The sequence below is a fragment of the Labeo rohita genome, chromosome 21 (genome assembly GCF_022985175.1).
Source record: "Labeo rohita strain BAU-BD-2019 chromosome 21, IGBB_LRoh.1.0, whole genome shotgun sequence".
NCBI classification, from domain to species: Eukaryota; Metazoa; Chordata; class Actinopteri; order Cypriniformes; family Cyprinidae; genus Labeo; species Labeo rohita.
In genome coordinates this window covers 30,333,568-30,356,504 of record NC_066889.1, presented here as the reverse complement: position 1 = coordinate 30,356,504, position 22,937 = coordinate 30,333,568, and the positions used below count along the sequence as shown (strand labels likewise).

General features: G+C 33.7%; 2 protein-coding genes across 3 annotated transcripts in view; both read right to left on the bottom strand.

Annotated features, from left to right (window-relative positions):
- Positions 1-20,853, bottom strand: part of ric1 (RIC1 homolog, RAB6A GEF complex partner 1) — a 43,653-nt gene extending 22,800 nt beyond the window's left edge. For both annotated transcript variants that reach the window (XM_051093590.1, XM_051093591.1), the window contains exons 1-2: positions 20,327-20,853; positions 11,017-11,124 (exon numbers count right to left, since the gene is read on the bottom strand). In XM_051093590.1, coding sequence (XP_050949547.1) covers positions 11,017-11,124; positions 20,327-20,467 — 249 coding nt within the window. In that variant the 5' untranslated portion in view covers positions 20,468-20,853. The remainder of the gene's footprint in view (positions 1-11,016; positions 11,125-20,326) is intronic.
- A 1,530-nt stretch (positions 20,854-22,383) lies between these two features.
- Positions 22,384-22,937, bottom strand: part of LOC127152022 (UPF0729 protein C18orf32 homolog) — a 3,055-nt gene continuing 2,501 nt past the window's right edge. Inside the window, exon 3 of the mRNA XM_051092415.1 lies at positions 22,384-22,739. Within this exon, the coding sequence (XP_050948372.1) occupies positions 22,665-22,739 (75 nt within the window). The 3' untranslated portion in view covers positions 22,384-22,664. The remainder of the gene's footprint in view (positions 22,740-22,937) is intronic.

Here is a 22,937-nt window from a genome sequence, read left to right as displayed (position 1 = left end):
CACACACACACATCATCAAATTAATGATCAATGTGGTCTGTCGTCACGGATACTGACACGGCGTCTCTAAGTGACAGCTGTCACTATCAGACTGACTGATGAGAGTCAACTCATCAAAACTCAAGTATTTTCTGAACTAGTCGTGTAACAGTGAGAATCTGCTGTGAAAGAGATGATCAGACACGCATCAGATCTCACAAAGACGCCGGAGATCATCATATGACTCCTGCATGTCTGAACCTGGGAACGACTGCAGACTGCTCTGAGATCAGACTCAACTCTAAACACACCATCAAGAGACCAAATCGAACATCAGATACTGATATATAGACTAAACATTGCAAAATCACATGTACAGACTAAATAGTAAAAATAAATAAATAAATAAATAAATAAATAAAAAAAAAATACATACATACATACATACATGCATGCATACACCTGGAATGTATGCTAAAAATAAGTCAGAATCACAGCTTAAGAAAATGTATTTTTAATAAATAAATAAATAAATAATTAAATTAATTAATTTTTTTAATCTATTATTTATTTAAATAATTTAGTAAATACATAAAAAACTGAAATTGCTTGTAAAAAAAAAAAAAAAAAAAAAAAAAAAAACAAGTCACACACTGAACTAAACAAATTTCAATTTCAATCAAAAAAAAAAAAACTATTAAAAATAAACTTTATATATTCAAAGCATATTTTAATCTAGTGCTAAAATAATAATAAAAAAAATATTTGGGTGCATGTAAAATGTATTTTTGAAAACATTTTTGGACAATATAAATATTTACATTAAATAGTTTTTTAAAAATGGGCTAAAATTTATATAGTACATTATATAAATACATTTTTATTTTTTTATTTATTTAAATAATTTAATAAATAAATTATTGCAGGGTTTTTTTTTTCCCCAGAAAATGTAACACACTGAACACTGAACAAGAAATTTAAGTTAAAAGACTGAAATTGTTACTCCAATAATTTGATCTTTTTTGCAATTTCAAAAAAATTGAGTAAATAAACTTTATATATTTAATGCATATTTTAATCTAGTGCTACATTTTGGCAATGTTTTGCTACATATTTAAATAATAATAATAACAATAATAATAATAATAATAATAATAATAATAATAATAATAATAGATTTTGTTTTGCTCTAAATATTCATACAGACGTCTGATAACACACAAAGCAGCGCAGGATCCGAACAGGAGTTAGAAACTCATACAAAGCCTCTCGGAATTTCACTTCTTCCTGTTATTGGCGGTTGCTTAGCCACGGAGGAAGCTCACGGAAGTCCCTGCTCAAACGGTAGCATTCCAGAACACAGCTGAAGAAAACCTTCATGTGACGCAATATACGCCGACGTTTTGCATTGCATCAATTTACACTGAACATGATTTGAATTGCCATCAGAAGATCAGAGAAAGCTTTGCATACCTGAGTTCAAGTGCTTTACATACTGATTAATATCAAAAACAAACAATATCAGTTTTTCATTTCACCGAAAAAATAAATAAAATAAATAATAATAATAACAACAATAATAATAAAATCAAATTTTAAAATCACAAACAATAAAACTAGCTAAAAAGTAGTTAAAAAAAAAAAAAACTTTTTAGACTAATGCCAAAATAAATAAAACCTAAAATAAAAAAAATCCAAAATACATAAAGAAATTCTAAAATAAACATAAAACATAGAAAAAATAAATCTAAAACTAAATCCAAATCTAAATAAAAAAAAATAAAAATAATAAAATAAAATAAAAACAAAAAACAGTTTCCAGTGTTTACACAACGCTGCTATGTTTAATGGCATTTCATGTGTGTGTCCTGAACAGGTTGTTTGCTGAAGGATAATTACAGGAGTGAACCGGACGAGCAGCGGATCAGATCCGTTACGTACACACAGGATAATGGGTCGTTTTCAAGCGTCATTTGAATTCTGATTACAGTCTTCAGTCACCTGTCATGGCAGGAGAAACACACTGAAATTCACTTCAGCGTACAGCTCTCTAACATTGAGCAATTTTACACAGAAGCGTCAGTCACGTTTCCTTTAGATAAGAGAAAAATGATGATAGTTGCTGTTTGACAACTCTAAACGGTCTACAAAAGATCCGTACATCAATGCATGCGTGACAACCTTGAGAAGAGACATGCGTCTACAGGTGTAATTCTTGCACAGCTATTCTAACAAAGACACGAGAGACTCACAAAGCAGATCTCCAGATGCCTGCAGTAACAGTAAGTATAATATAAAATTATTATTTCTGTTTCTTAAATATTTGTTTTATTTTAGAATGAAATGCTACAATAACAAAAATGTATTAAATTAAAATTTATTAAATATTAAAATAAAATAAATAAAAATCATTTAGTTATGTAGTCTTTTAATATTTTTAGTTATTATTATTATTAGGATTTTTTAAAGTCATTTTAAATCAGAATTTAATCAGAAAGCTCTAGTGTGAACTGTCCCTTTAAGAGTAAAGTTAGTAATACATTTGATTTATTTTTTGTTTTATTATAACTTAAAAAAAAAAAAAACAGCTTTAGGGTTGTTGCTTTATTTTATAAAATCCCTCTTTGTTTCATAACCCCCATTATTTATAGCATGTATTACTTCACTGTATTTAAGAAAAAATGTAATTATATTTATTTTTAATAATAATAATAATAATAATAATAATAATAATAATAATAATAATAATAATAATAATAATAATAATAGATACATTTACTATTAATAAATAAAACTAATAATAAATACAGTTATTGTTATTAATTACTGTAGAATTATTATAAAATAAATATTACATTTTTTATCTTAAACACAGCAAACTATTACAATAGTTTAAATTATACATTTTTATTTTTATTTAGTAAGACTTTTAATACTATTAATTTTTATTGTTATTTATTATTAGTTTTATTCAATTATATTTATTATTAGTAAATGTATTATTATTCTTATTATTATTAAAACAATAATAATAAAAAAAAAAATAACTGCACTTACATTGTCATGTTTGAGTAATCATAGTAAGTGTTTGTGGTTGTGGTTTTTAGTAAGGCCCCAGGTTCAGCGCTGAGCACATTTACATACAAACAGGAAGATAAAAGCATCAAAACACATTAAAAACGCTGAAGTCAGCCATTCTCAGGCTGCTGATGTGGTGAGAACAAACCGACTCAGATTTGAGACACACAACAGTGCTAGATTTACATTCGCCATCAAACCGCTGCACATTTCTGACTTCCTCACTCAACACGGAACTGCAGCTGATCTGCGTTCTTTACATGCAAACAAACTCCAATCTGACAAACGAATCAAAAACATGTTCGTAAATACACAAACACAGACACGAATGCACTACAAGCGCGGCTCTGTGCCGTTCAACTGGATCCGTGTTTGATGTCAGACACGTTTCACAAACACGTGTGTTTCAGTCCTAGAAATAACGTTCTGTAAATTGTGCTCCACAGCAGAAACACACGGGGTTTGATTAAAGCGTGTCATCAGGTGAGATTGTCATCACAGCGTTCCCTCATTCGCCAGCAGGAACCAAACGAAGTCTTGAGATCTGAACGCCGAGACGGAGTAAATCAATGTTCTGCACAGCCAGCAAAACAAAACTTATCAGATTCAACCAAGACTCAACTTCTGGAACGTCTTTCAACGTCTGAAATCAGCACAAATACAGACGTGAGCTAGACAGCAAATTCCACACCACCGACTTTCACTGTATGGACAATTCCCATCAAAAGGACAGACAGAATTAGTATCGCAATTACACAGTTGTACTATAAGATAAATATTACTATATATTTTCTTTTATTGTCTTTTTATAGTGAACTATTACAATAGCAATATTTTATTTTTGCTTAATTTTTTTGTAATAATTTTAATACTACGTATTATTTACCATTACTTTTTAATATTTAATAGTATTATTATCATCATCATCATTATAGCATTATTATAAAAATAAATATATTTTTCTTAAATACACTGAACTACTACAATAGTAATATTTATTATTTTATTTGTATTTATTTAATTTTATTTGGTAATATTTTTAATACTATGTATATTACTTTTTAATATTTAATAACATTATCAATAAATGCATTATTATAAATGGCAGCATTATTATATAACAATCTTAAATGCAGTGAAATATTACATTAGTAATATGCATCATTTTATTTTTATTTAGTAATATTTTGATACTACATATTTACTTTTTACTTTTTAATATTTACAAAGGTATTATTATTATTATTATTATTATTGATTATTGATTATTATAGCATTATTATAAAATTAAATCTTATTTTTCTTAAATACAGTGAACTATTACAATAGTAATATGCATTACTTTATTTTTATTTATTAATATTTTTAATACTACCTATCTTACTATTATGTTTAAATATTTTAATAATATGAATAAATGTATTATTATTATTATTGTTATTATTATTAATATTATTAATATTAATATTAATATTAACATCAATATCAATATTAATCATTATTATTGTTATTATTATTATTATTATTATTATTATTATTATTAATAATAATAATAATAATAATAATAAAGCATTATTTTAAAAGGAATATATTTTTTCTTAAATACAGTGGACTATTACAATATTAATACACATTTTATTTTTATTTTTGTTCATTTGTATTTGGTAATATTTTTAATACTACATATTATTTACTATTACTTTTCAATATTTAATAACATTATTATTAATCTATGTATTATTAATTATAGCATTATTGTAAAAGGAATATATTTTTTCTTAAATACAGTGAACTATTACTGTTTAAAGTTTTATTTTTATGTAGTAATATTTTTATTAATTCATATTTATTAATATTTAATATTAATAGTTATTTCATATTGAATTATATTTATTATTAATAGTAAATGTATTAATATTATAGCATTATTATAAAAATAAAGAAATATTTTTTCTTAAATACACTCAATTTCAATATTAATATGTATTTTGTATTTTATGTTCGTTTATTTTTATTTAGTTATATTTTAACACTCCGCATTGACTAATATTTAATAATATAATTAATAAATGTATTATTATTATCATCATTATTATTATTAATTACATGATTATTATAAAAAAAAATTATTAAATACAGTAGCAATGCATTTTTTAATACTATTCTTTAATATTTATTTTTATTTATTTTAGTTTTATTTAATATTTAATTATATTTATTATTAACAGTAAATGTATTATTATTGTTATTATTATTGCTATATTGATGCATAGTCTCAAAATTTTTGCTAAATTGTCCTACCCAAAAGATCAGTAACACACTATCAGAACAGATACAGACTACACCAGACTAGACCAAACTAGACTAGACTAGACAGCAGATGAGTTGGCAGCAGGCGGTGAGAAAGCCTTCGATTATTTTCGGCTCCATTTACAGGACTGTGGAAATCTTCATGTAGGTTTTCTCACTTGCAGCCCACACAGCTCTGTTTCTGGGACGTTTTTCTGAGGCGACTGAAGTTCACTGAAGCTCCAGCCAATCACTGAACTCCCGGGAACGTTTTGGACGTAACAACATCGATCAGCCACATGCGGCGCGGCATGGAGCGGCAGAAGCTCACAGGCTGTGAGGAGGCGTCTGCTGTGCCGGAGAACAGACTAAACATCCCAAAGCGAGCCGCTGGTATCAGTCTTCGATCTGTAAACGTCTGTACTGTAAAGAGACTTTCACGAGACGAGAAAGCACAAAAGAGTGAATCGTCTGAAACTCTCATTCTCTGTGCGGAGCATCAGATTTTATGAGAACATCAAAGAAATTGTTTGTACCGTTTCATCTACAACTTCATACCGACTAAACACTGGCTAGAGCACACACCTGTATGTTCAACTCTCAAACACTTACAAACATGTTGCCCAGCAACATGTTTGTGTGTGTGTGTGTGTGTGTGTGTGTGTATGTGTGTGTGTGTGTGTATGTGTATATATATATATATATATATATATATATATATATATATATATATATATATATATATATATAACAAAAGGTTTCGATCCACTTCAAATGTTGACTACTAATATATATATATATATATATATATATATATACACATACACACACACACACACACACACAGTGGGTACAGAAAGTATTCAGACCCCCTTAAATTTTTCACTCTTTGTTATATTGCAGCCATTTGCTAAAATCATTTAAGTTCTTTTTTTTTCCTAATTAATGTACACACAGCACCCCATATTGACAGAAAAACACAGAATTGTTGACGTTTTTGCAGATTTATTAGAAAAGAAAAACTGAAATATCACATGGTCCTAAGTATTCAGACCCTTTGCCGTGATGCTCATATATTTAACTCAGGTGCCGTCCATTTCTTCTGATCATCCTTGAGATGTTTCTACACCTTCATTTGAGTCCAGCTGTGTTTGATTATACTGATTGGACTTGATTAGGAAAGCCACACACCTGTCTATATAAGACCTTACAGCTCATAGTGCATGTCAGAGCAAATGAGAATCATGAGGTCAAAGGAACTGCCTGAAGAGCTCAGAGACAGAATTGTGGCAAGGCACAGATCTGGCCAAGGTTACAACAAAATTTCTGCTGCACTTAAGGTTTCTAAGAGCACAGTGGCCTCCATAATCCTTAAATGGAAGACGTTTGGGACGACCAGAACCCTTCCTAGAGCTGGCCGTCCAGCCAAACTGAGCTATCGGGAGAGAAGAGCCTTGGTGAGAGAGGTAAAGAAGAACCCAAAGATCACTGTGGCTGAGCTCCAGAGATGCAGTCGGGAGATGGGAGAAAGTTGTAGAAAGTCAACCATCACTGCAGCCCTCCACAAGTCGGGGCTTTATGGCAGAGTGGCCCAACGGAAGCGTGTCCTCAGTGCAAGACACATGAAAGCCCGCATGGAGTTTGCTAAAAAACACCTGAAGGACTCCAAGATGGTGAGAAATAAGATTCTCTGGTTTGATGAGACCAAGATAGAACTTCTTGGCCTTAATTCCAAGCGGTATGTGTGGAGAAAACCAGGCACTGCTCATCACCTGTCCAATACAGTCCCAACAGTGAAGCATGGTGGTGGCAGCATCATGCTGTGGGGGTGTTTTTCAGCTGCAGGGACAGGACGACTGGTTGCAATTCGAGGGAAAGATGAATGCGGCCAAGTACAGGGATATCCTGGACGAAAACCTTCTCCAGAGTGCTCAGGACCTCAGACTGGGCCGAAGGTTTACCTTCCAACAAGACAATGACCCTAAGCACACAGCTAAAATAACGAAGGAGTGGCTTCACAACAACTCCGTGACTGTTTTTGAATGGCCCAGCCAGAGTCCTGACTTAAACCCAATTGAGCATCTTTGGAGAGACCTAAAAATGGCTGTCCACCAACGTTTACCATCCAACCTGACAGAACTGGAGAGGATCTGCAAGGAGGAATGGCAGAGGATCCCCAAATCCAGGTGTGAAAAACTTGTTGCATCCTTCCCAAAAAGACTCATGGCTGTATTAGATCAAAAGGTGCTTCTACTAAATACTGAGCAAAGGGTCTGAATACTTAGGACCATGTGATATTTCAGTTTTTCTTTTTTAATAAATCTGCAAAAATGTCAACAATTCTGTGTTTTTCTGTCAATATGGGGTGCTGTGTGTACATTAATGAGGAAAAAAATAAACTTAAATGATTTTAGCAAATGGCTGCAATATAACAAAGAGTGAAAAATTTAAGGGGGTCTGAATACTTTCCATACCCACTGTATATATATATATATATATTATATTATATTATATTATATTATATTATATTATATTATATTATATTATATATACACACACACAGTATTGTAAAATATTATGAATTATAATATTTATTTGTTTCACTTCACTTAATGTTTGCAACCATTGTGACTTTTTAGGACAATTAAACATTGAAATAGTTCAACATAATTTAAAAAAAAAAATAAGTATATCGCCTAGCTCACATTTCACATTAAAAATAAATGAATAAATAAATAAATATTTATATATAAAAAATTTAGATTATGTACACAACTTAATATTAATAATTAATATATTTTATCAGGAATTGTATTACGTTATTATTATTATTATTATTATTATTATTAATCACTACTATTATTATAAATTATAATATTGATTTTTTTTATTTATGTTAATAAATACAAATTTTAAAAATATACACTTTTTACTTTACTTATTGTTCGCAACCATTTTCATTTTCATGACAATTAAGCATGGAAAAAGTTCAAAATAAGAAAATAAAAACATGAACGAACGAATGAATTTTTCATAGAAAACTCTGTATAAAAATGTCATGAAAACCAGAAATGACCACTTCTTCATGCAGTTTCTTTTATCATTCAATACTGGGTGAAAAGTGATCTGAAACCCAGATATCCCATGATCCTCTCGGCTCTCATTTACAGTATAAACAGTAAAGACAGATGCTGTCATAAGGGAATCAGAGCTCTTCTCTCTGAATCCATCGGGAATATTCTAGAGTATTTACTCCCCTGGATAGCCAAATCCGTATGAATTACTGGTTTAAAATTCCCTTTGAACTATAATTACAAACAGCACATCTATTATTGTACACTTCTAATTCATAATGAATATTTAAATGTGTAGTCCGCTGAGGCTGTATCGTGAGTGTGATTTATAAACGTGACATTTAGAAACAGCGGTTGTTAATGTGTGTTAATGTCATCTTCATCAGTGACTCATGTAAATGAAGCTGCAGGATGGACAATCAAACCCTGTCAGTCGACTAGTTAAACCTGCATGAAGTCAACAACCGGCCGTCATTTGTCCTTCCCTGATGACCCAAAACCATCACTATCAAGACTAAACACTGAATGTTTATTCAGACACAGAAGAGTGCACTGTGAAATGAACACTGAGCTTGTGCTGTAATTCTGCACCGTTGTGACGTCCAGCAGTGGAAACACAGAGATCTGGTGTCTGAACATGTGTGACGATTCTGACCCAGAATGATGGACACAAGCAGGCCTGTGTGAGCTGGACAGTCTCAAGACATATGCTTAAAAAACCCCAAAAACTTCTAAATCGACACAGCATCTAATGGCACATGGTGCTTATGGCGTAAAATGCTAAAAAAAAACCTGAGAAAATTCTATTTTACATGTGTGCATTAAAATAATATATATAAAAAAAAAATAAATGGCAATAAATAGAAATCTATGTAAATAAATAGAAAATGAAAATAAACAAATGACAGGAAATTAAAAATAGAAGCTATGTAAAAATTAAATTCACAAACTAAAATTAATTAAATACATTTTACAAATAAATAGTTTAATTTGCCATATTTATAAAATAAATATTACAACAAAAAATAAATACATTGCAATAAATTTAAAAGACATTAAAAAAAACATTTTCTATTAAAAATAAAAACAAACTAAAATCCAACAAATTATAATAAATTAAGATAAACCAACTACAATAAAGATAAGTAAAATAATATATTTACCAAAAAATGTGTATGTAAATGTATGTAAATGTATATATTATATATATATATATATATATATATATATATATATAGTTTTGAAAAAAGGGAAGGTAAAAATAAACAGAATATTAAAACAACAAGAACAACAGGCTTATTTAAAATGTATATTTTAATTTACAACTACCAAAAGTTAAACAAAAATGTGAGCGCAACATGAGTAAACAAATTTCTACGCAACAAACTGTCCAGATGGTGGAAAGGGTTAATCAGCCAACTCCAGAAAGGCCTTCCAGATTTTAGAGGTTGATGTAATGGATCAACACAAGGAAATCTAAAATAAGCAGTGTACTGTACTGCTACAGAAGGAACGCTGTATGAATGCAACTGACAGACGTGAGCGTGTAAAGAGTCAAACGTGGAGCCGTCTCTCCTCATCTCCGTCCGTCTGTCTGCAATCACACAGCTGAATGACAGCAATTATCAGCCAAACAAAAGAGAAACGACAGCGTTTGTTTTGTTCGCTGTATGCAGTGATGGACGCTCCACTGCACAAACTCACATTAACATTTAAACAGCGAAGGACACGTGTAGCTGGAGTAATTATGCCTAAACGCCTCACTTCTGGAACAGCCTTCACCCATAATGCCTTAAAATACCATTGATGTGGGCGACTCGCTAGGACTGTTAGCACCGAGATTAACACAACAACAACAACAACAACAACAACAACAACAACAACAACAACATTAACACAACAACAACAACAACAACAACATTCACTGAACACTTGAGACTGAAGAAACATGAAAACAATCACAAACACTCAAAACACCCTAGCAACTGCACAGCAACAGCCTAAAACACTCACTACACCCTAGCAACTGCACAGCAACAGACCGAAACACTCATTACACCCTAGCAACTGCATAAAACACTTTGAGCATCCTAGCAACTGCATAGCAACAGTCTAAAACAATCAGAATGCCTTAGCAACTGCATTGCAACAGCCTAAAACATTCAGAGCACCCTAGCAACTGCATAGCAACAGCATTAAACACTTTAAGCACCCTAGTAACTATGTAGCAACAGTCTAAAACACTCGGAAAACCCTAGCAACTACATAGCAACAGCCTAAAACATTCAAAACACCGTAGCAACTGGATAGCAACACCTTAAAACACTCACAACAGCCTAGCAACTGCATAGCAACAGGCTAAAACAATCAGAATACCTTAGCAACAGCCTAAAACACTCAGAACACCCTAGCAACTGCATAGCAACAGCCTAAAAACACTTGCAACAGCTTTGCAACTGTATAGCAGCAGTTTGACATCATGGCTGCACCTGATAGTCGATGATAGGATATGATGTGATAAGCTCTCACTACATACCAGACAAACTCATCTCCTCATCAACTGCACTCACACAAGAGACAGGCGTGTTTTACTCACCGCCACTGCGATCATGGAGTCGTCGGGCTTCCATTCCACCTGCTGATAGAAGCCAAACTGTGCGGCCGCTTTCCCAGACTCGATATAACTGACGATCAACACGCTGGGCTACAAACAGACAGAGAGAGAGAATCAGACATTCATTGGAGTCAGTGTGGTTTAGTTAAGTACTGAGTCAATCATCACTAGTGCGGAGTGTTGAAATTGAGTGTGTGTGTGTCGTCCTGCAGTGTTTGAATAATTCCTCAGATCATGAGTTTACTAAGTGATCAGACACAACATTTTCACCAGATGGAGCAGAAAACAGCTAAACAAAATCCCAGACTTTCACATTACACTTTCTACACCAAAAATACACTTAGTAGCACCCTCATGACTACCTAAAACATGTAAACAACAAATTTTCAGTAAATATAAAAATCTAATTAACTGCTCAGTTTGAAAGTGGATCTGTCTTATAAAGCACAGAAGTGAAAATGTCATAAACAGCAGAAATGGCTGAGAAACAAACATTTAGAGGAACTAACAGCTGCAGTAAACACGCTACATAAGTGCATGTCTAAACTAGTTCAGGAATATGACAGCAACACGAAATGTCCAGAATGAAGCTACATGACTCACAAAATTAACTGATGTTTTCACTTCATTTTAATTTAATGTTGCCTGCGTGTATGAAAGAATCTGTTATGAAGATGATTACACACAATAACAGTGAGAATAACTCAGAACATTCCTGTTATAACAGGCTGAAATGACACTGAATCACCTAATAGAGGGCAAATAAAAGTGTAATGTTGTTCAGCACGTGCATTTATGTCTTTATTCTACAGATCAACAGAAACGCACGACAATCTCCCAGTGAAAAGAAGACCAGCAGGGAAACACATCAGGAGAAACGAGAGAGGGATGTGCGGATGAGAACAGCACTTGGCCACAAAGAAAAACACCCAAAAATGGAAGCAAAGTGTTGGTTTCATTCAGCCAAAGGGGAGCTATAAACCTCAACACACACACACACTCTTGTGTGTAAAGCTCATGTAAACCTAACACTAACATCACAGAATCACACTGCATTTACTTTCAGCATTTGTGTGTGAAGGTCGTTCATCATGAACGTCTGCATTTTGTTCAGGGGCCACGAAAGGTCAGACGGGCTTCAGATTCCACACGAGACGAACGAGCGGCGATCAACGGCCACATTCACAGCGGACGTTTGTGATTGACAGTTGTATTTACCATCAGACTGTCGGTATAGATAAAGTCACTTCCTAATTCTATTCCCATAATCGCACTGATAAAACATGTGTAACCATAGCAAGAGATATTTACATTTTTAACTTATGTTACCTTATGATTTAATTTTTAAAACTATGTTTATACTAAGCAAGTGTAAAAGTTAACTGACAGTAAAAGTGGCACATCCTGCACAATTTTAGTGAATGAATTTCAGGCCGCTCTGCCCACATGATGGCTGTATCTTCATATATAGCCTGACTAAATGTAGAAAGAAAAACAGCCCAGATGAAGAAGAGAATACAGCAAAAATCAGGCACGCACAGAGCAATACGCTTGCTGTTCATACAGTAGATGAACTGAACTCACTCTCATCATTCCGTTGAGATCTGAATGTTATTTCCTGTTCTACGATATAATTAACATACGTGTAAAAGCAGGCGATAGGTGCAGTGCAGAACACGTGCAAATAAATGCTTCAATCAATCATCTGTATTATTTCAACTTGATGTAATATGTAAAACATGCATTTTCTGCAAAGCTGCTTTAGAGCAATTTTTATTGTGAAAAGTGCTATAAAAATAAACAAGAACTGAGCTCAATGTTCATCACCTCAGAAACAGCTTGACATTTTCAGTAAACATGCAGTTTAGTAATACACATTCAAATATGCAAATGTCAGACTGTTTTAATAGTATAATAATTGGTTCAAACCAATTATAGTTATGTTTTAAAAATCAGAATAGCAAAGTATAACAGCAAGTAGACTGTAAAAACATTGACAGCCAATTAGGATTCACCAACATTAAAGAGCTTGAGCATTTAAATTTATACACAATAAAACTGCTGCATGCTAACAATAAAAAGAGCATTATTGTCCATTGGTGTTAACGCTAATATAATTATCACCCTCGGGTGTCAACAAGCCTCAACACTTCAGTATTTTGAGTAGTGTGATCACTTACTTACTAACCCTGACAAGCTGTCTGGGCAAAACGGTCTATTATTGTAAACAGTCTATTGTCTATTCATTCATAATGACTATCTTAAAAACTTTAGGAAGAATATGAGCTGCACAAGACACTACAGGTGCATAGGCTGAAAACTGTAACTAACTGATATCACCATGTTTTCCCCAGTCTGCATTTTATACATTTTAAGTTCAAATATACAAATGAGACATTATCTAATTAAATAGGCTGTAATCTGCATACATTTCTTGAACATTTGATAAAGCCACGTTCAAAAACTTGATTTTGTTGACGTCCTTTTTTTTTTCCCCAGAAGGGGATTTTGGATTTTTCTTTTTACCACTCCATAAATCATAAAATACTGTCAACAGGCAGAAAACAAAACATTTGACAATGTTTTTAAAATAAAACCCATAAAAATCGATTATATAATTCACATGAGTCCGTGTGAATAATATAATGAACAAACCCCTCAGTAAAACCCTTAAGAATATAAATAAGAAAATAAAAACTCTTCAAGGATATAGATTGGAACTGAAATCTATAGACATAAACAGACACAGTGCAATAAAATAAACACTTAAATGTGCATTTTTGGACATTTTATTTCCAGTATAGTCTGAATAAAAACAGGTTATGGAAGCAAAAAATACTAAAAACTCAAAATTGACAACTGCGTGTATAAACAATGGCCTAAAATCTCAATATTTGCCGCCTTGAATAACATAAATAGAAGAGATGTGTGTCAGTCACAACAAAACATTTGAATCGATCCTGTCCTTATGTTACTCTGTTGTGAATAAACTGTGATTGATTTACTGTAACAAAACAAGAGCATCACTATCCTGCATCATCACCATCATCTCACACTCTACGTGTGTTTTTGCTGTCACATTCATGTGAGCACACCTCTCTAATAAATCACCTAGATTCAGTGTCACAGAACATTAAATGATCTATTTTAAGTTAATTATTTGACCCAGAAGCTCATCAGACAAATGAGTTCAACTCTACACACGTCACATAATTAGAAAAGCTCAAGCAGACACTTAAAACTTCCTTAACCATGATAAAAATCACAGTAACATACAGTCACACTGATCACTCAAACAAATGACTGAGGCCTTTATTAGGATCTTCATGATACAGATTCACATCACAGGGAATGAGCAAACAGAGGCACAGCCCAGATTATCACTAACCTTGATTACCTGATATTTTAGGTTAGTCATTTGCAAATGTCCAGACATGCAACTAAAGACAAACTGAAGCATTCAGTTCAATAAAAATTCACTCCCCCAAAAAACTCAGCGACTGATTCCAAACAGGTTTCATAAACGCTGTCTGTCATTGGTCAGTCAAACGGACAGTCCTGCCCCAAACTCACATGATTGGTTAAGTCAGTTAACATGTGTTGCTGCCTAAACAAACAGACCAGTGCTGTAAAATCATGATAATGACTGACATACACTGACTTTAATTAATTACCAACACAGTGGACTATCTGAACATCACACAAAGCTGTAAAGTTGTTATTATTATGGTTATTGTTCACTTAGGGCCCAACTCTAGTCCTCATCTTACAGGTTCCCACACAGAACAGATGATATATGATCTCACAGCATTACACAACACACACACACACGGATTCATTTCACCAGTGCTGTTGTGTAATCAGTGTGAATCTCCTCGGCCTGAAATAAGAGTGTATATCTGTTACTACCTCACATGTGAGATCTTATTTGCAAAGACATAAAACTGATTGTAAACATGAATGTATGCAAAACTCTTATGAATGATTTATAAACTGTCCGTATGCACAATCAAATCAAACGACTACAAATATCCCCTTACGTAAGTGTTTATGTAATTCTGATTTTAATCAGTAGTCCAAAGAAGAAGGTAATATTGTGACATTTTTTTAATATTGTGATATTTTAGATGCAATATTGTCAGTACTGTGTGTTTTTGCTCTATTTCACCAATGAAAACAGGTCAGATAAACACAGACATTTTAAAAAGCATGCTTTGATATGCATGATACAGAATTTATGTGCATTTTCTGCATTGATTTACATTTATTCATTTAGCAGATGGTTTTGTCCGAAGTGACTTACAATTGACAATTGGCAAAGCAAAAACCAAATGGAACATCTGTGAAATCTTATAAATACATAAAATCAATTCTGTCATCATTTACTCTCTCTCATTTTATTTAAACCTGTAAGTTTGTTTCTTTCTGCTGTTTTTGCTCATGTAATGAAAGTCAATGGGGTTTAATGTTATTTGTTTTCCAACATTCTTCAAAATATCTTGTATGTTTGACAGATTTGGAATGACATTAGGGAGAGTAAAAGATGGCAATATTTTTTTTTTTTTTTTTTTTTTTTGGCTGAACGATCCCTTTAAATCATGTTTCTGGTCTTATTGTTAGTGATAACAAAATCTGTGAATTAAAGATGTGATTGATGTTAAATGTGCCGCTCTGTGATCTCACAGCGACAGGAAATACAGCAGCAGAACACAGGAATCAAACCAGGTGTCCGTTCAGTGATAAAGACGTAGTGAGACGAGTGTGTGTGTGCGCTCGCAGACGTGTCAAGACCAGGCGCTTTGATATGCATGATCTCAGCACCACTGACAAGAGTGTGTGTGTGCTATAAAAGAAACTCTTCCTCTCCAGCTGTGTAACTCCACCTTCACACACACACGCAGGCATTCCAGACAGATTCCTTTCTTTTTCCTTCAGATCGTCTGAGACGATCTACTCCCTCGCTACAGCCTGGCATTAAATGGCAGGAAGTACATGGGGGGCAGGACACTTCCTGTTGGACAGGAAGTATAAGGATCACCTGGAAGTACTTTCCCAGACACCACGACTATATGTGAGCGGCAAAAAGTCTGACCTTTAGAGGATTATCAGTCAAAATCTGTGCATGAACGTACAGACTGTACTATAGTAAAACTGATTAACTCTGGAACAATGAGCATTGTATGAAAACATGACAGACTTAATGATGTAAACAACTAAAGCACTTAATGAATAAGAGCCACCTGAAGTCACGTAACAGTGGACATACAATATTAAGTTACACACACTCTACTAAACAGAACATGTAACTGATACTGTTTGAACGAAAGTTCAAGCAGCTGATAAAAACATCACAATAATTCACAAGTAATCCACACCACTCCAGTCCATCAGTTCACATCTTGAGAAGACAAAAGATAAACAAATCCATCATTAAGACATTTTTTAACTAAAATCTGTAAAATCTGTTTTAACTAAAAAGTCTGTAATCCATAATAACACTTCCTCCAGTGAAAAAGTGGTCTGGTCTGAATCAGAAGAGAAATCTCCACAGATCAAGCACCGTTTACAAGCCAAAATAGCTCCAAACAAACATGTGGCTGGATTTTGATGCGAGAGACAACAGGAGATGGGACTTTTTTACTGGAGGAAGCGTTATTATGGATTATGGACTCGCATGTTAGTTAAAAGCGCCTTAATTATGGATTGTTTCAGCTTTTGTCTTCTCAAGATGTTAACTGATGGACTGGAGTGGTGTGGATTACTTGTGGATTATTGTGATGTTTTTATCAGATGTTTGGACTCTCATTCCGACGGCACCCATTCACTGCAGAGGATCTATTGGTGAGACAGTGATGGAAGGACACATTTCTACAAATCTGATGAAGAAACAAACTCATCCTAATCTCAGATGGCTTGAGAGTGAGCACATTTTCAGCAAATTAGGACATCATTAAATCATTAAATTGTCATTCAAACAATATTTTCTGAGTCAAACTGAACTTTTTTTTCTGAGTTAAAAATGATCAGTGACACTGAGTGAGACACATGCCGTCTGTCTGTCTGTGACATCACAGACCAGTTCACACTCCTACATAACACTCAGATCTCACTCTACATGTGAAAATAAAGCGAAAGTAGGCACACTTTTTTTTTTTGTCAATCATGAAAGCATTTGCAGTCATAGTTTGCTTACTGCAAACACTGAACACTGATGCATTTGCACTGGTGAACGCTCATATATACCATCAGGATGGTGTTTCTACACCAAGAGACAGACGAAGTGTTTGACACACAGGTGAGAGTCTCTAACATCACACATCACCTCACACAGGTGAGATTCTTCATGACGCTTCAGGACTCTAACTTTCAAATGTTCAAGTCAACAGGACGAGTTAAACTGAAAGCGAAAACTCAAACGAGAAGCTGTGAACTCTGGAAAACTGGGGGAATTTCTGTACTTTGACCAACTGAGCAACAAAATCCAAACCTGCTGACATCTGACACGACAGCTGTCAATAACACACATACACGCAGGAAAAGAAAAAAAAAAAAAAAAAAAAAAATCAATCCTAGAATAGTATATTATTATTTGATGATCATCTGACTATTTAAATAATAAAAATGCATTTCAAATTCTTTTGAATTAGCATATTTTTGTATTCAGCATAACTATGAACATGGATTAAACATGACTATCTGAAGATTCAGATAGTTCAAATCTATTATTTTAATCTGAAGAAAATAAGATTATTATGAGGTTCAAACCTGGCTATCAGCACAGAACTGTTTGTAGCCACTAAACAACAGGGACATTTTTGGGACATTTTTTGATTGCATCATGGACTAAAACCCACAACCTTTGTGTAAACAGTTTGCTTTTACCCTGCTGAAATCTACCCTGAATCACCCTTTTGGGATTTGAACCTATAGACTTTGAGTAAACAGTCCTGACTCTGAAATACTAAATGACAGCATTTAGCACGGGAGCTATTTTGTATATTCATTAGGAATGCAACAATACAGTTAGTCCACGGTTCAATACGTACCTCGGTTTTTAACCACGGTTTTTGGTTTGGTTCTGATAGCTTGCCACATCAGTTTGCGTGTGTGTGTGTTTTTTTTATCTAATTAACAACTAAATACTCCTGTAAACCTCTGTACACTGGAAAAAGCATGGATTTTTACATGTCTGCTTAATATTTCTTTTGAGAGTGGCATTATTTTTCAGATTTTTACGCAAAATAGGATGGCTTTCATTCATACTGACACCAGAAGGTGCCCTCGTGCAGAAAATCCACATATGCAACAAAGAGATAACACTGATGACGTTCCAGCCAGGAAATCTCTAATATGGATAAAGGCATCGCTATTGCTGTAACTGAATAAAAACAAGCTATAACATTAAATGTTTTGAACGATGAAATGTAAGGACAATAAACACTCGTCTGCAATAATATCTGTCTATATAACACTAATAAATACTATAGGATTAACTCAACTGTTGAAATACCCAGTATTTGAATCCTTAACCAACTAGTTTAAAGTCAGTTTAAGTTCCTTAACCAGCCAAAACCAGGTCTTTTTAATAATACATTCTGAGGTTTGAACCTTCGGTGATCCCTGATCATTTACCACTAAACCAAAGAATCGTGCATTTAAAAATTAAAATACAAAATCCTAATCTTGCAGCAGTTTATAAATGTTTAACTAGACTAACTAGTTGCTGAAAATTGACAGTTCCTAATTGTTAAACACTAAACCGCTAGATAACCCCACTAAACGCTGTAGAATTAATTGGATCGCTGAAACGCCCAGCATTTAAACACTTAACCAACTAGTTTAGAGACAGTTTAGATTCCTTACAAAGCCAAAACCAGTTGAATAATCCATTCTGAGGTTTGAATCTTTGGGTCACCAACCCTGACCATTTACCATTAAACCACACAATCACGCATTTAAAAATTAAAACACAAAATCCTAATCTTGCAGCAGTTTATAAGTGTTTAACTAGATTACCCAGGTGCTGAAAGTTTTCCGTTCTTAAGTTTTAACCACTAAACACTCTAGGATTAACTAGACTGCTGAAATACCCAACACACAGCATTTAAACCAATAACCAACTGGTTTAAAGTCAGATTTATTTTAATAATCTATTCTTAAGTTTAAATCTTTGGATCACCAACTAGGCTGAAACCTTCCTGATTTTTAACCACTAAGCCAAATCAATTCACTTTTAAAAAGTCACAATGGCCTGATCTGGAGAGAGTTTGACATTGGGATTCAAACCTACAGCCACTTGTTTATAACCTCTAACACACACATTAAACTCTGAGCAAACGTTTAACTAGATTATTCAGATGCTGAAAGTTGACATATCTTAGTCTTTAACCACTAAACCAATATAGAACACTACTAAACACTGTCGGATTAACTGGATAACTGAAATATCCAGAATTCAAACCCTTAACCAACTGGTTTAAAGTCAGGTTAAGTTCTTTACCCAGCCAAACCCTTTAGGTCATCCATCCTGATCATTTACCACTAAACCACGCAATCATGCATTTAAAAATTAAAACACAAACCTAATCTTGCAGCAGTTTATAAATGTTTAACTAGATTAACTAGTTGCTGAAAATTGACAGTTCCTAATTTTTAAACACTAAACCGCTAGATAACCTCACTAAACGCTGTAGAATTAACTGGATCGCTGAAATATCCAGAATTTAAACCCTTAACTAACCGGTTTAAAGTCAGGTTAAGTTCTTTACCCAGCCAAAACCCTTAGGTCTTTAAACCTGATCATTTACCACTAAACCACAAAACCATGCATTTAAAAATTAAAACACAAACCTAATCTTGCAGCAGTTTATAAGTGTTTAACTAGATTATCCAGGTGCTGAAAGTTTTCCGTTCTTAAGTTTTAACCGCTAACCCGCTGGATAACCCCACTAAATACTGTAGGATTAACTAGATTGCTGAAATACCCAATATACAGCATTTAAACCAATAACCAACTGGTTTAAAGTCTGATTTATTTGAATAATCCATTAAGTTCAAATCTTTAGGTCACCAACTAGATCCTTCGGCTAAACAACAGCATCCAACAAACCTGTAGCTCAAAGCTTCCTGATCTTTAACCACTAAGCCACATCAGCTCACCTTCAAAGACACAATGGCCTGATCTGGAGGAAGTTTGACGGTGAGATTCGAACCGACAACTTTCGGGTTACCCACGCCACGCAGCATTTAAACACTAAGCACTGGTTATGAGTGAGATTGTGGTGTTTCTTACCCTGCTGAACCAGATGCTGATCTGGGTCTCGGACAGCACGGCCAGGTAGAACCGTTGCGCGCTGGGCTCGATCAGAAAGGGCCGCTCGCTGCTCCGGAGCGGGCAGAGGAGCCTCCGCGGCCAGCCGCTCAGAAAATACATCACGATCCGGTTCCGACCCAAATCACTGCGACAGCGGGACGGACAGACTCCCCGCAGCGGCCTCCATGCACCGGAACCAAACGACAGTTCGACACGGACTCGGTTCGCGTTCAGTCCGGGATCATATCAGCGGGATCCGGTGTCAGTTCGGGTGATCTGAATCCAAAATCCGCGTTATTTGCTACTGCAAGCGAGAATGTGTAGAAGAAAAGCCCTGTAATGCAGCCACAGACGCAGAACCGGGTCTCGGCTCGGTGTCGCGGGGTTTCGCGGCTCTCACTGCGCGACTGAATCGCTGAACTCCGTATTCCAAAGGGAAGTTTTGGATCCGAATTTGTCCCATGAATCCTCCACCGTCGCCATCTTTAGTCTCTTATTTATCCCGATCTGCTCGCCGCTTCTAAACGCCTCAGAGCCGAACGTCATTTAGCGGCGCTGTAACGATCGTTCCCGCCTGAAGGGGGCGCGACGCGGCCCACAATACATTGCGGTTAACGGAAAATCGATTTTAAACGGACTGACGCGGTTGGAAACGATCTTTTTATTATTATTATGATTATTTTTATTCAACGTATAGCATTCTCAGGGGATACATACAACAGAAATATTTTGAAGATCAATATATGTATAAGAATATATCTATATATATCTATCTATCTATCTATACATATATATATATATATATATATATAAGAACAATATATGACTCAGACTGATGCAAAATAATAAAATACATACACAACCAGAATACAAAACACAGTAAATTCCTAAATAATTGAAAATATAAACAGCGAAACAAGTAAATAAAAAAAATATCTTAAAATAAATAAATATAAAAAACTAAAATAATTAAAACGATCTATTTTTACAAACAGAATTTATTTATTTATTTTATATATGTATATTTTGACCTTATTTTGATTAGTCACACATGCAAATATAAAAACAAAAAAATAAAAAATAATAAAAAAACGTAGAAACCTGAATAATATTGTTCGGAGCCAACAGGTGTTTAGCATCACGACCGGAAGTTGTTCTCATCACAAGTGTTTCCCGCGCTCTCGGTCCCGTTCGATTTCTGATATTTGTGACGTATCATAACATGTTGGCGTAAAACGTCAGTTCCTCAGAGCTTAAATAAACGCGTTCGGTTCGATGGTAAGAGCTCCGGCGCCTCCTGCCGGTGAAAGTGAGTAACGCGCCGCAGCGAAAATTCATATTAAATTGCATGCGTTAATATTAATATCGGCACTCATATAAATCATAGAAATTGCATAATAGCTTAAATAATTATAAAAATATAATAAATAGCTAAAATGCATACAAATACAAATAAATATTACATTTCTAAATATTTATAAAAGATATATTTATAAAATAAATATCTATAAAATACACCACATTTCTTTATATTATTTTATTAAAAAGATCCAAAGTATATATGTGACCCTGGACCACAAAACAATTAATAAGGGACAATTTAAAAAAAAAAAAAAATTATCACCTGAAAGCTGAATAAATCAGCTTTCCATTGATGTATGGTTTGTTAGGACAATATTTGGTCGAGATACAACTATTTGAAAATCTGGAATCTGAAAAAAAAAAAAAAACTAAATATTGAGAAAATCACCTTTAAAGTTATCCACATGAATTTATTAGCAATGCATATTACTAGTTTGATATATTTACTGTAGGAAATTTACAAAATATCTTTATAGAACATGATTTTTGGCATCATTTTAAGAAAAATCAATCATTTTGACCCATGCAATGTATTGTATAAATACACCTGTGCTACTAAAGACTGGTTTTGTGCTCCAGGATCACATATTTGTATTGTTTACTGATATGTAATCATAACTGGAGGCACATGATTTTGTCATTAAAATGATTCATCATTGAAAGCCAGACACAAATAAAATAATTCAGCTTTTATTTTAAATTAAGCATCATAAGTTATACACAGAAAAGCTGCAACTGGTCTGAGCCGAAGGTAAAAATCAGTAAATGATCACGGAATGATAAAAACAAAATCTACAGATTACCACCTTGATTTGTATTAAACATATTAAAGTATTTCATGTAAGCAATGAGACAGGATCAGTGTGTATATGGAGTGTGTCCATATATTAGTTTACATTTTTAAAAATCTACATTTTAAAATCTGATTGAGACGACTGTAGAGGCGTGAGATCTGTCAGTCGGCTTTTTTATCCGCCACCGTCTTCGGTCCGTTTGCTGTGGATCCGTTTGCCGTTCCATTACATTCAGCCTGAGGAAACACAACGGTGAACAGAATGAAGGGGAGCCCACTAGAAAAATCACTTTCTTCTGTATTCCATGGGGAAAAAATAGCAGAAGTTTTCAATAACATGAACATAAATAATGAGAGATGTTTCCTTCTGGGTGAATTTTTCTGCAAGTTTTCTGTGAAAATGACTGTAATAATATTTATATTAATAATGTTTAT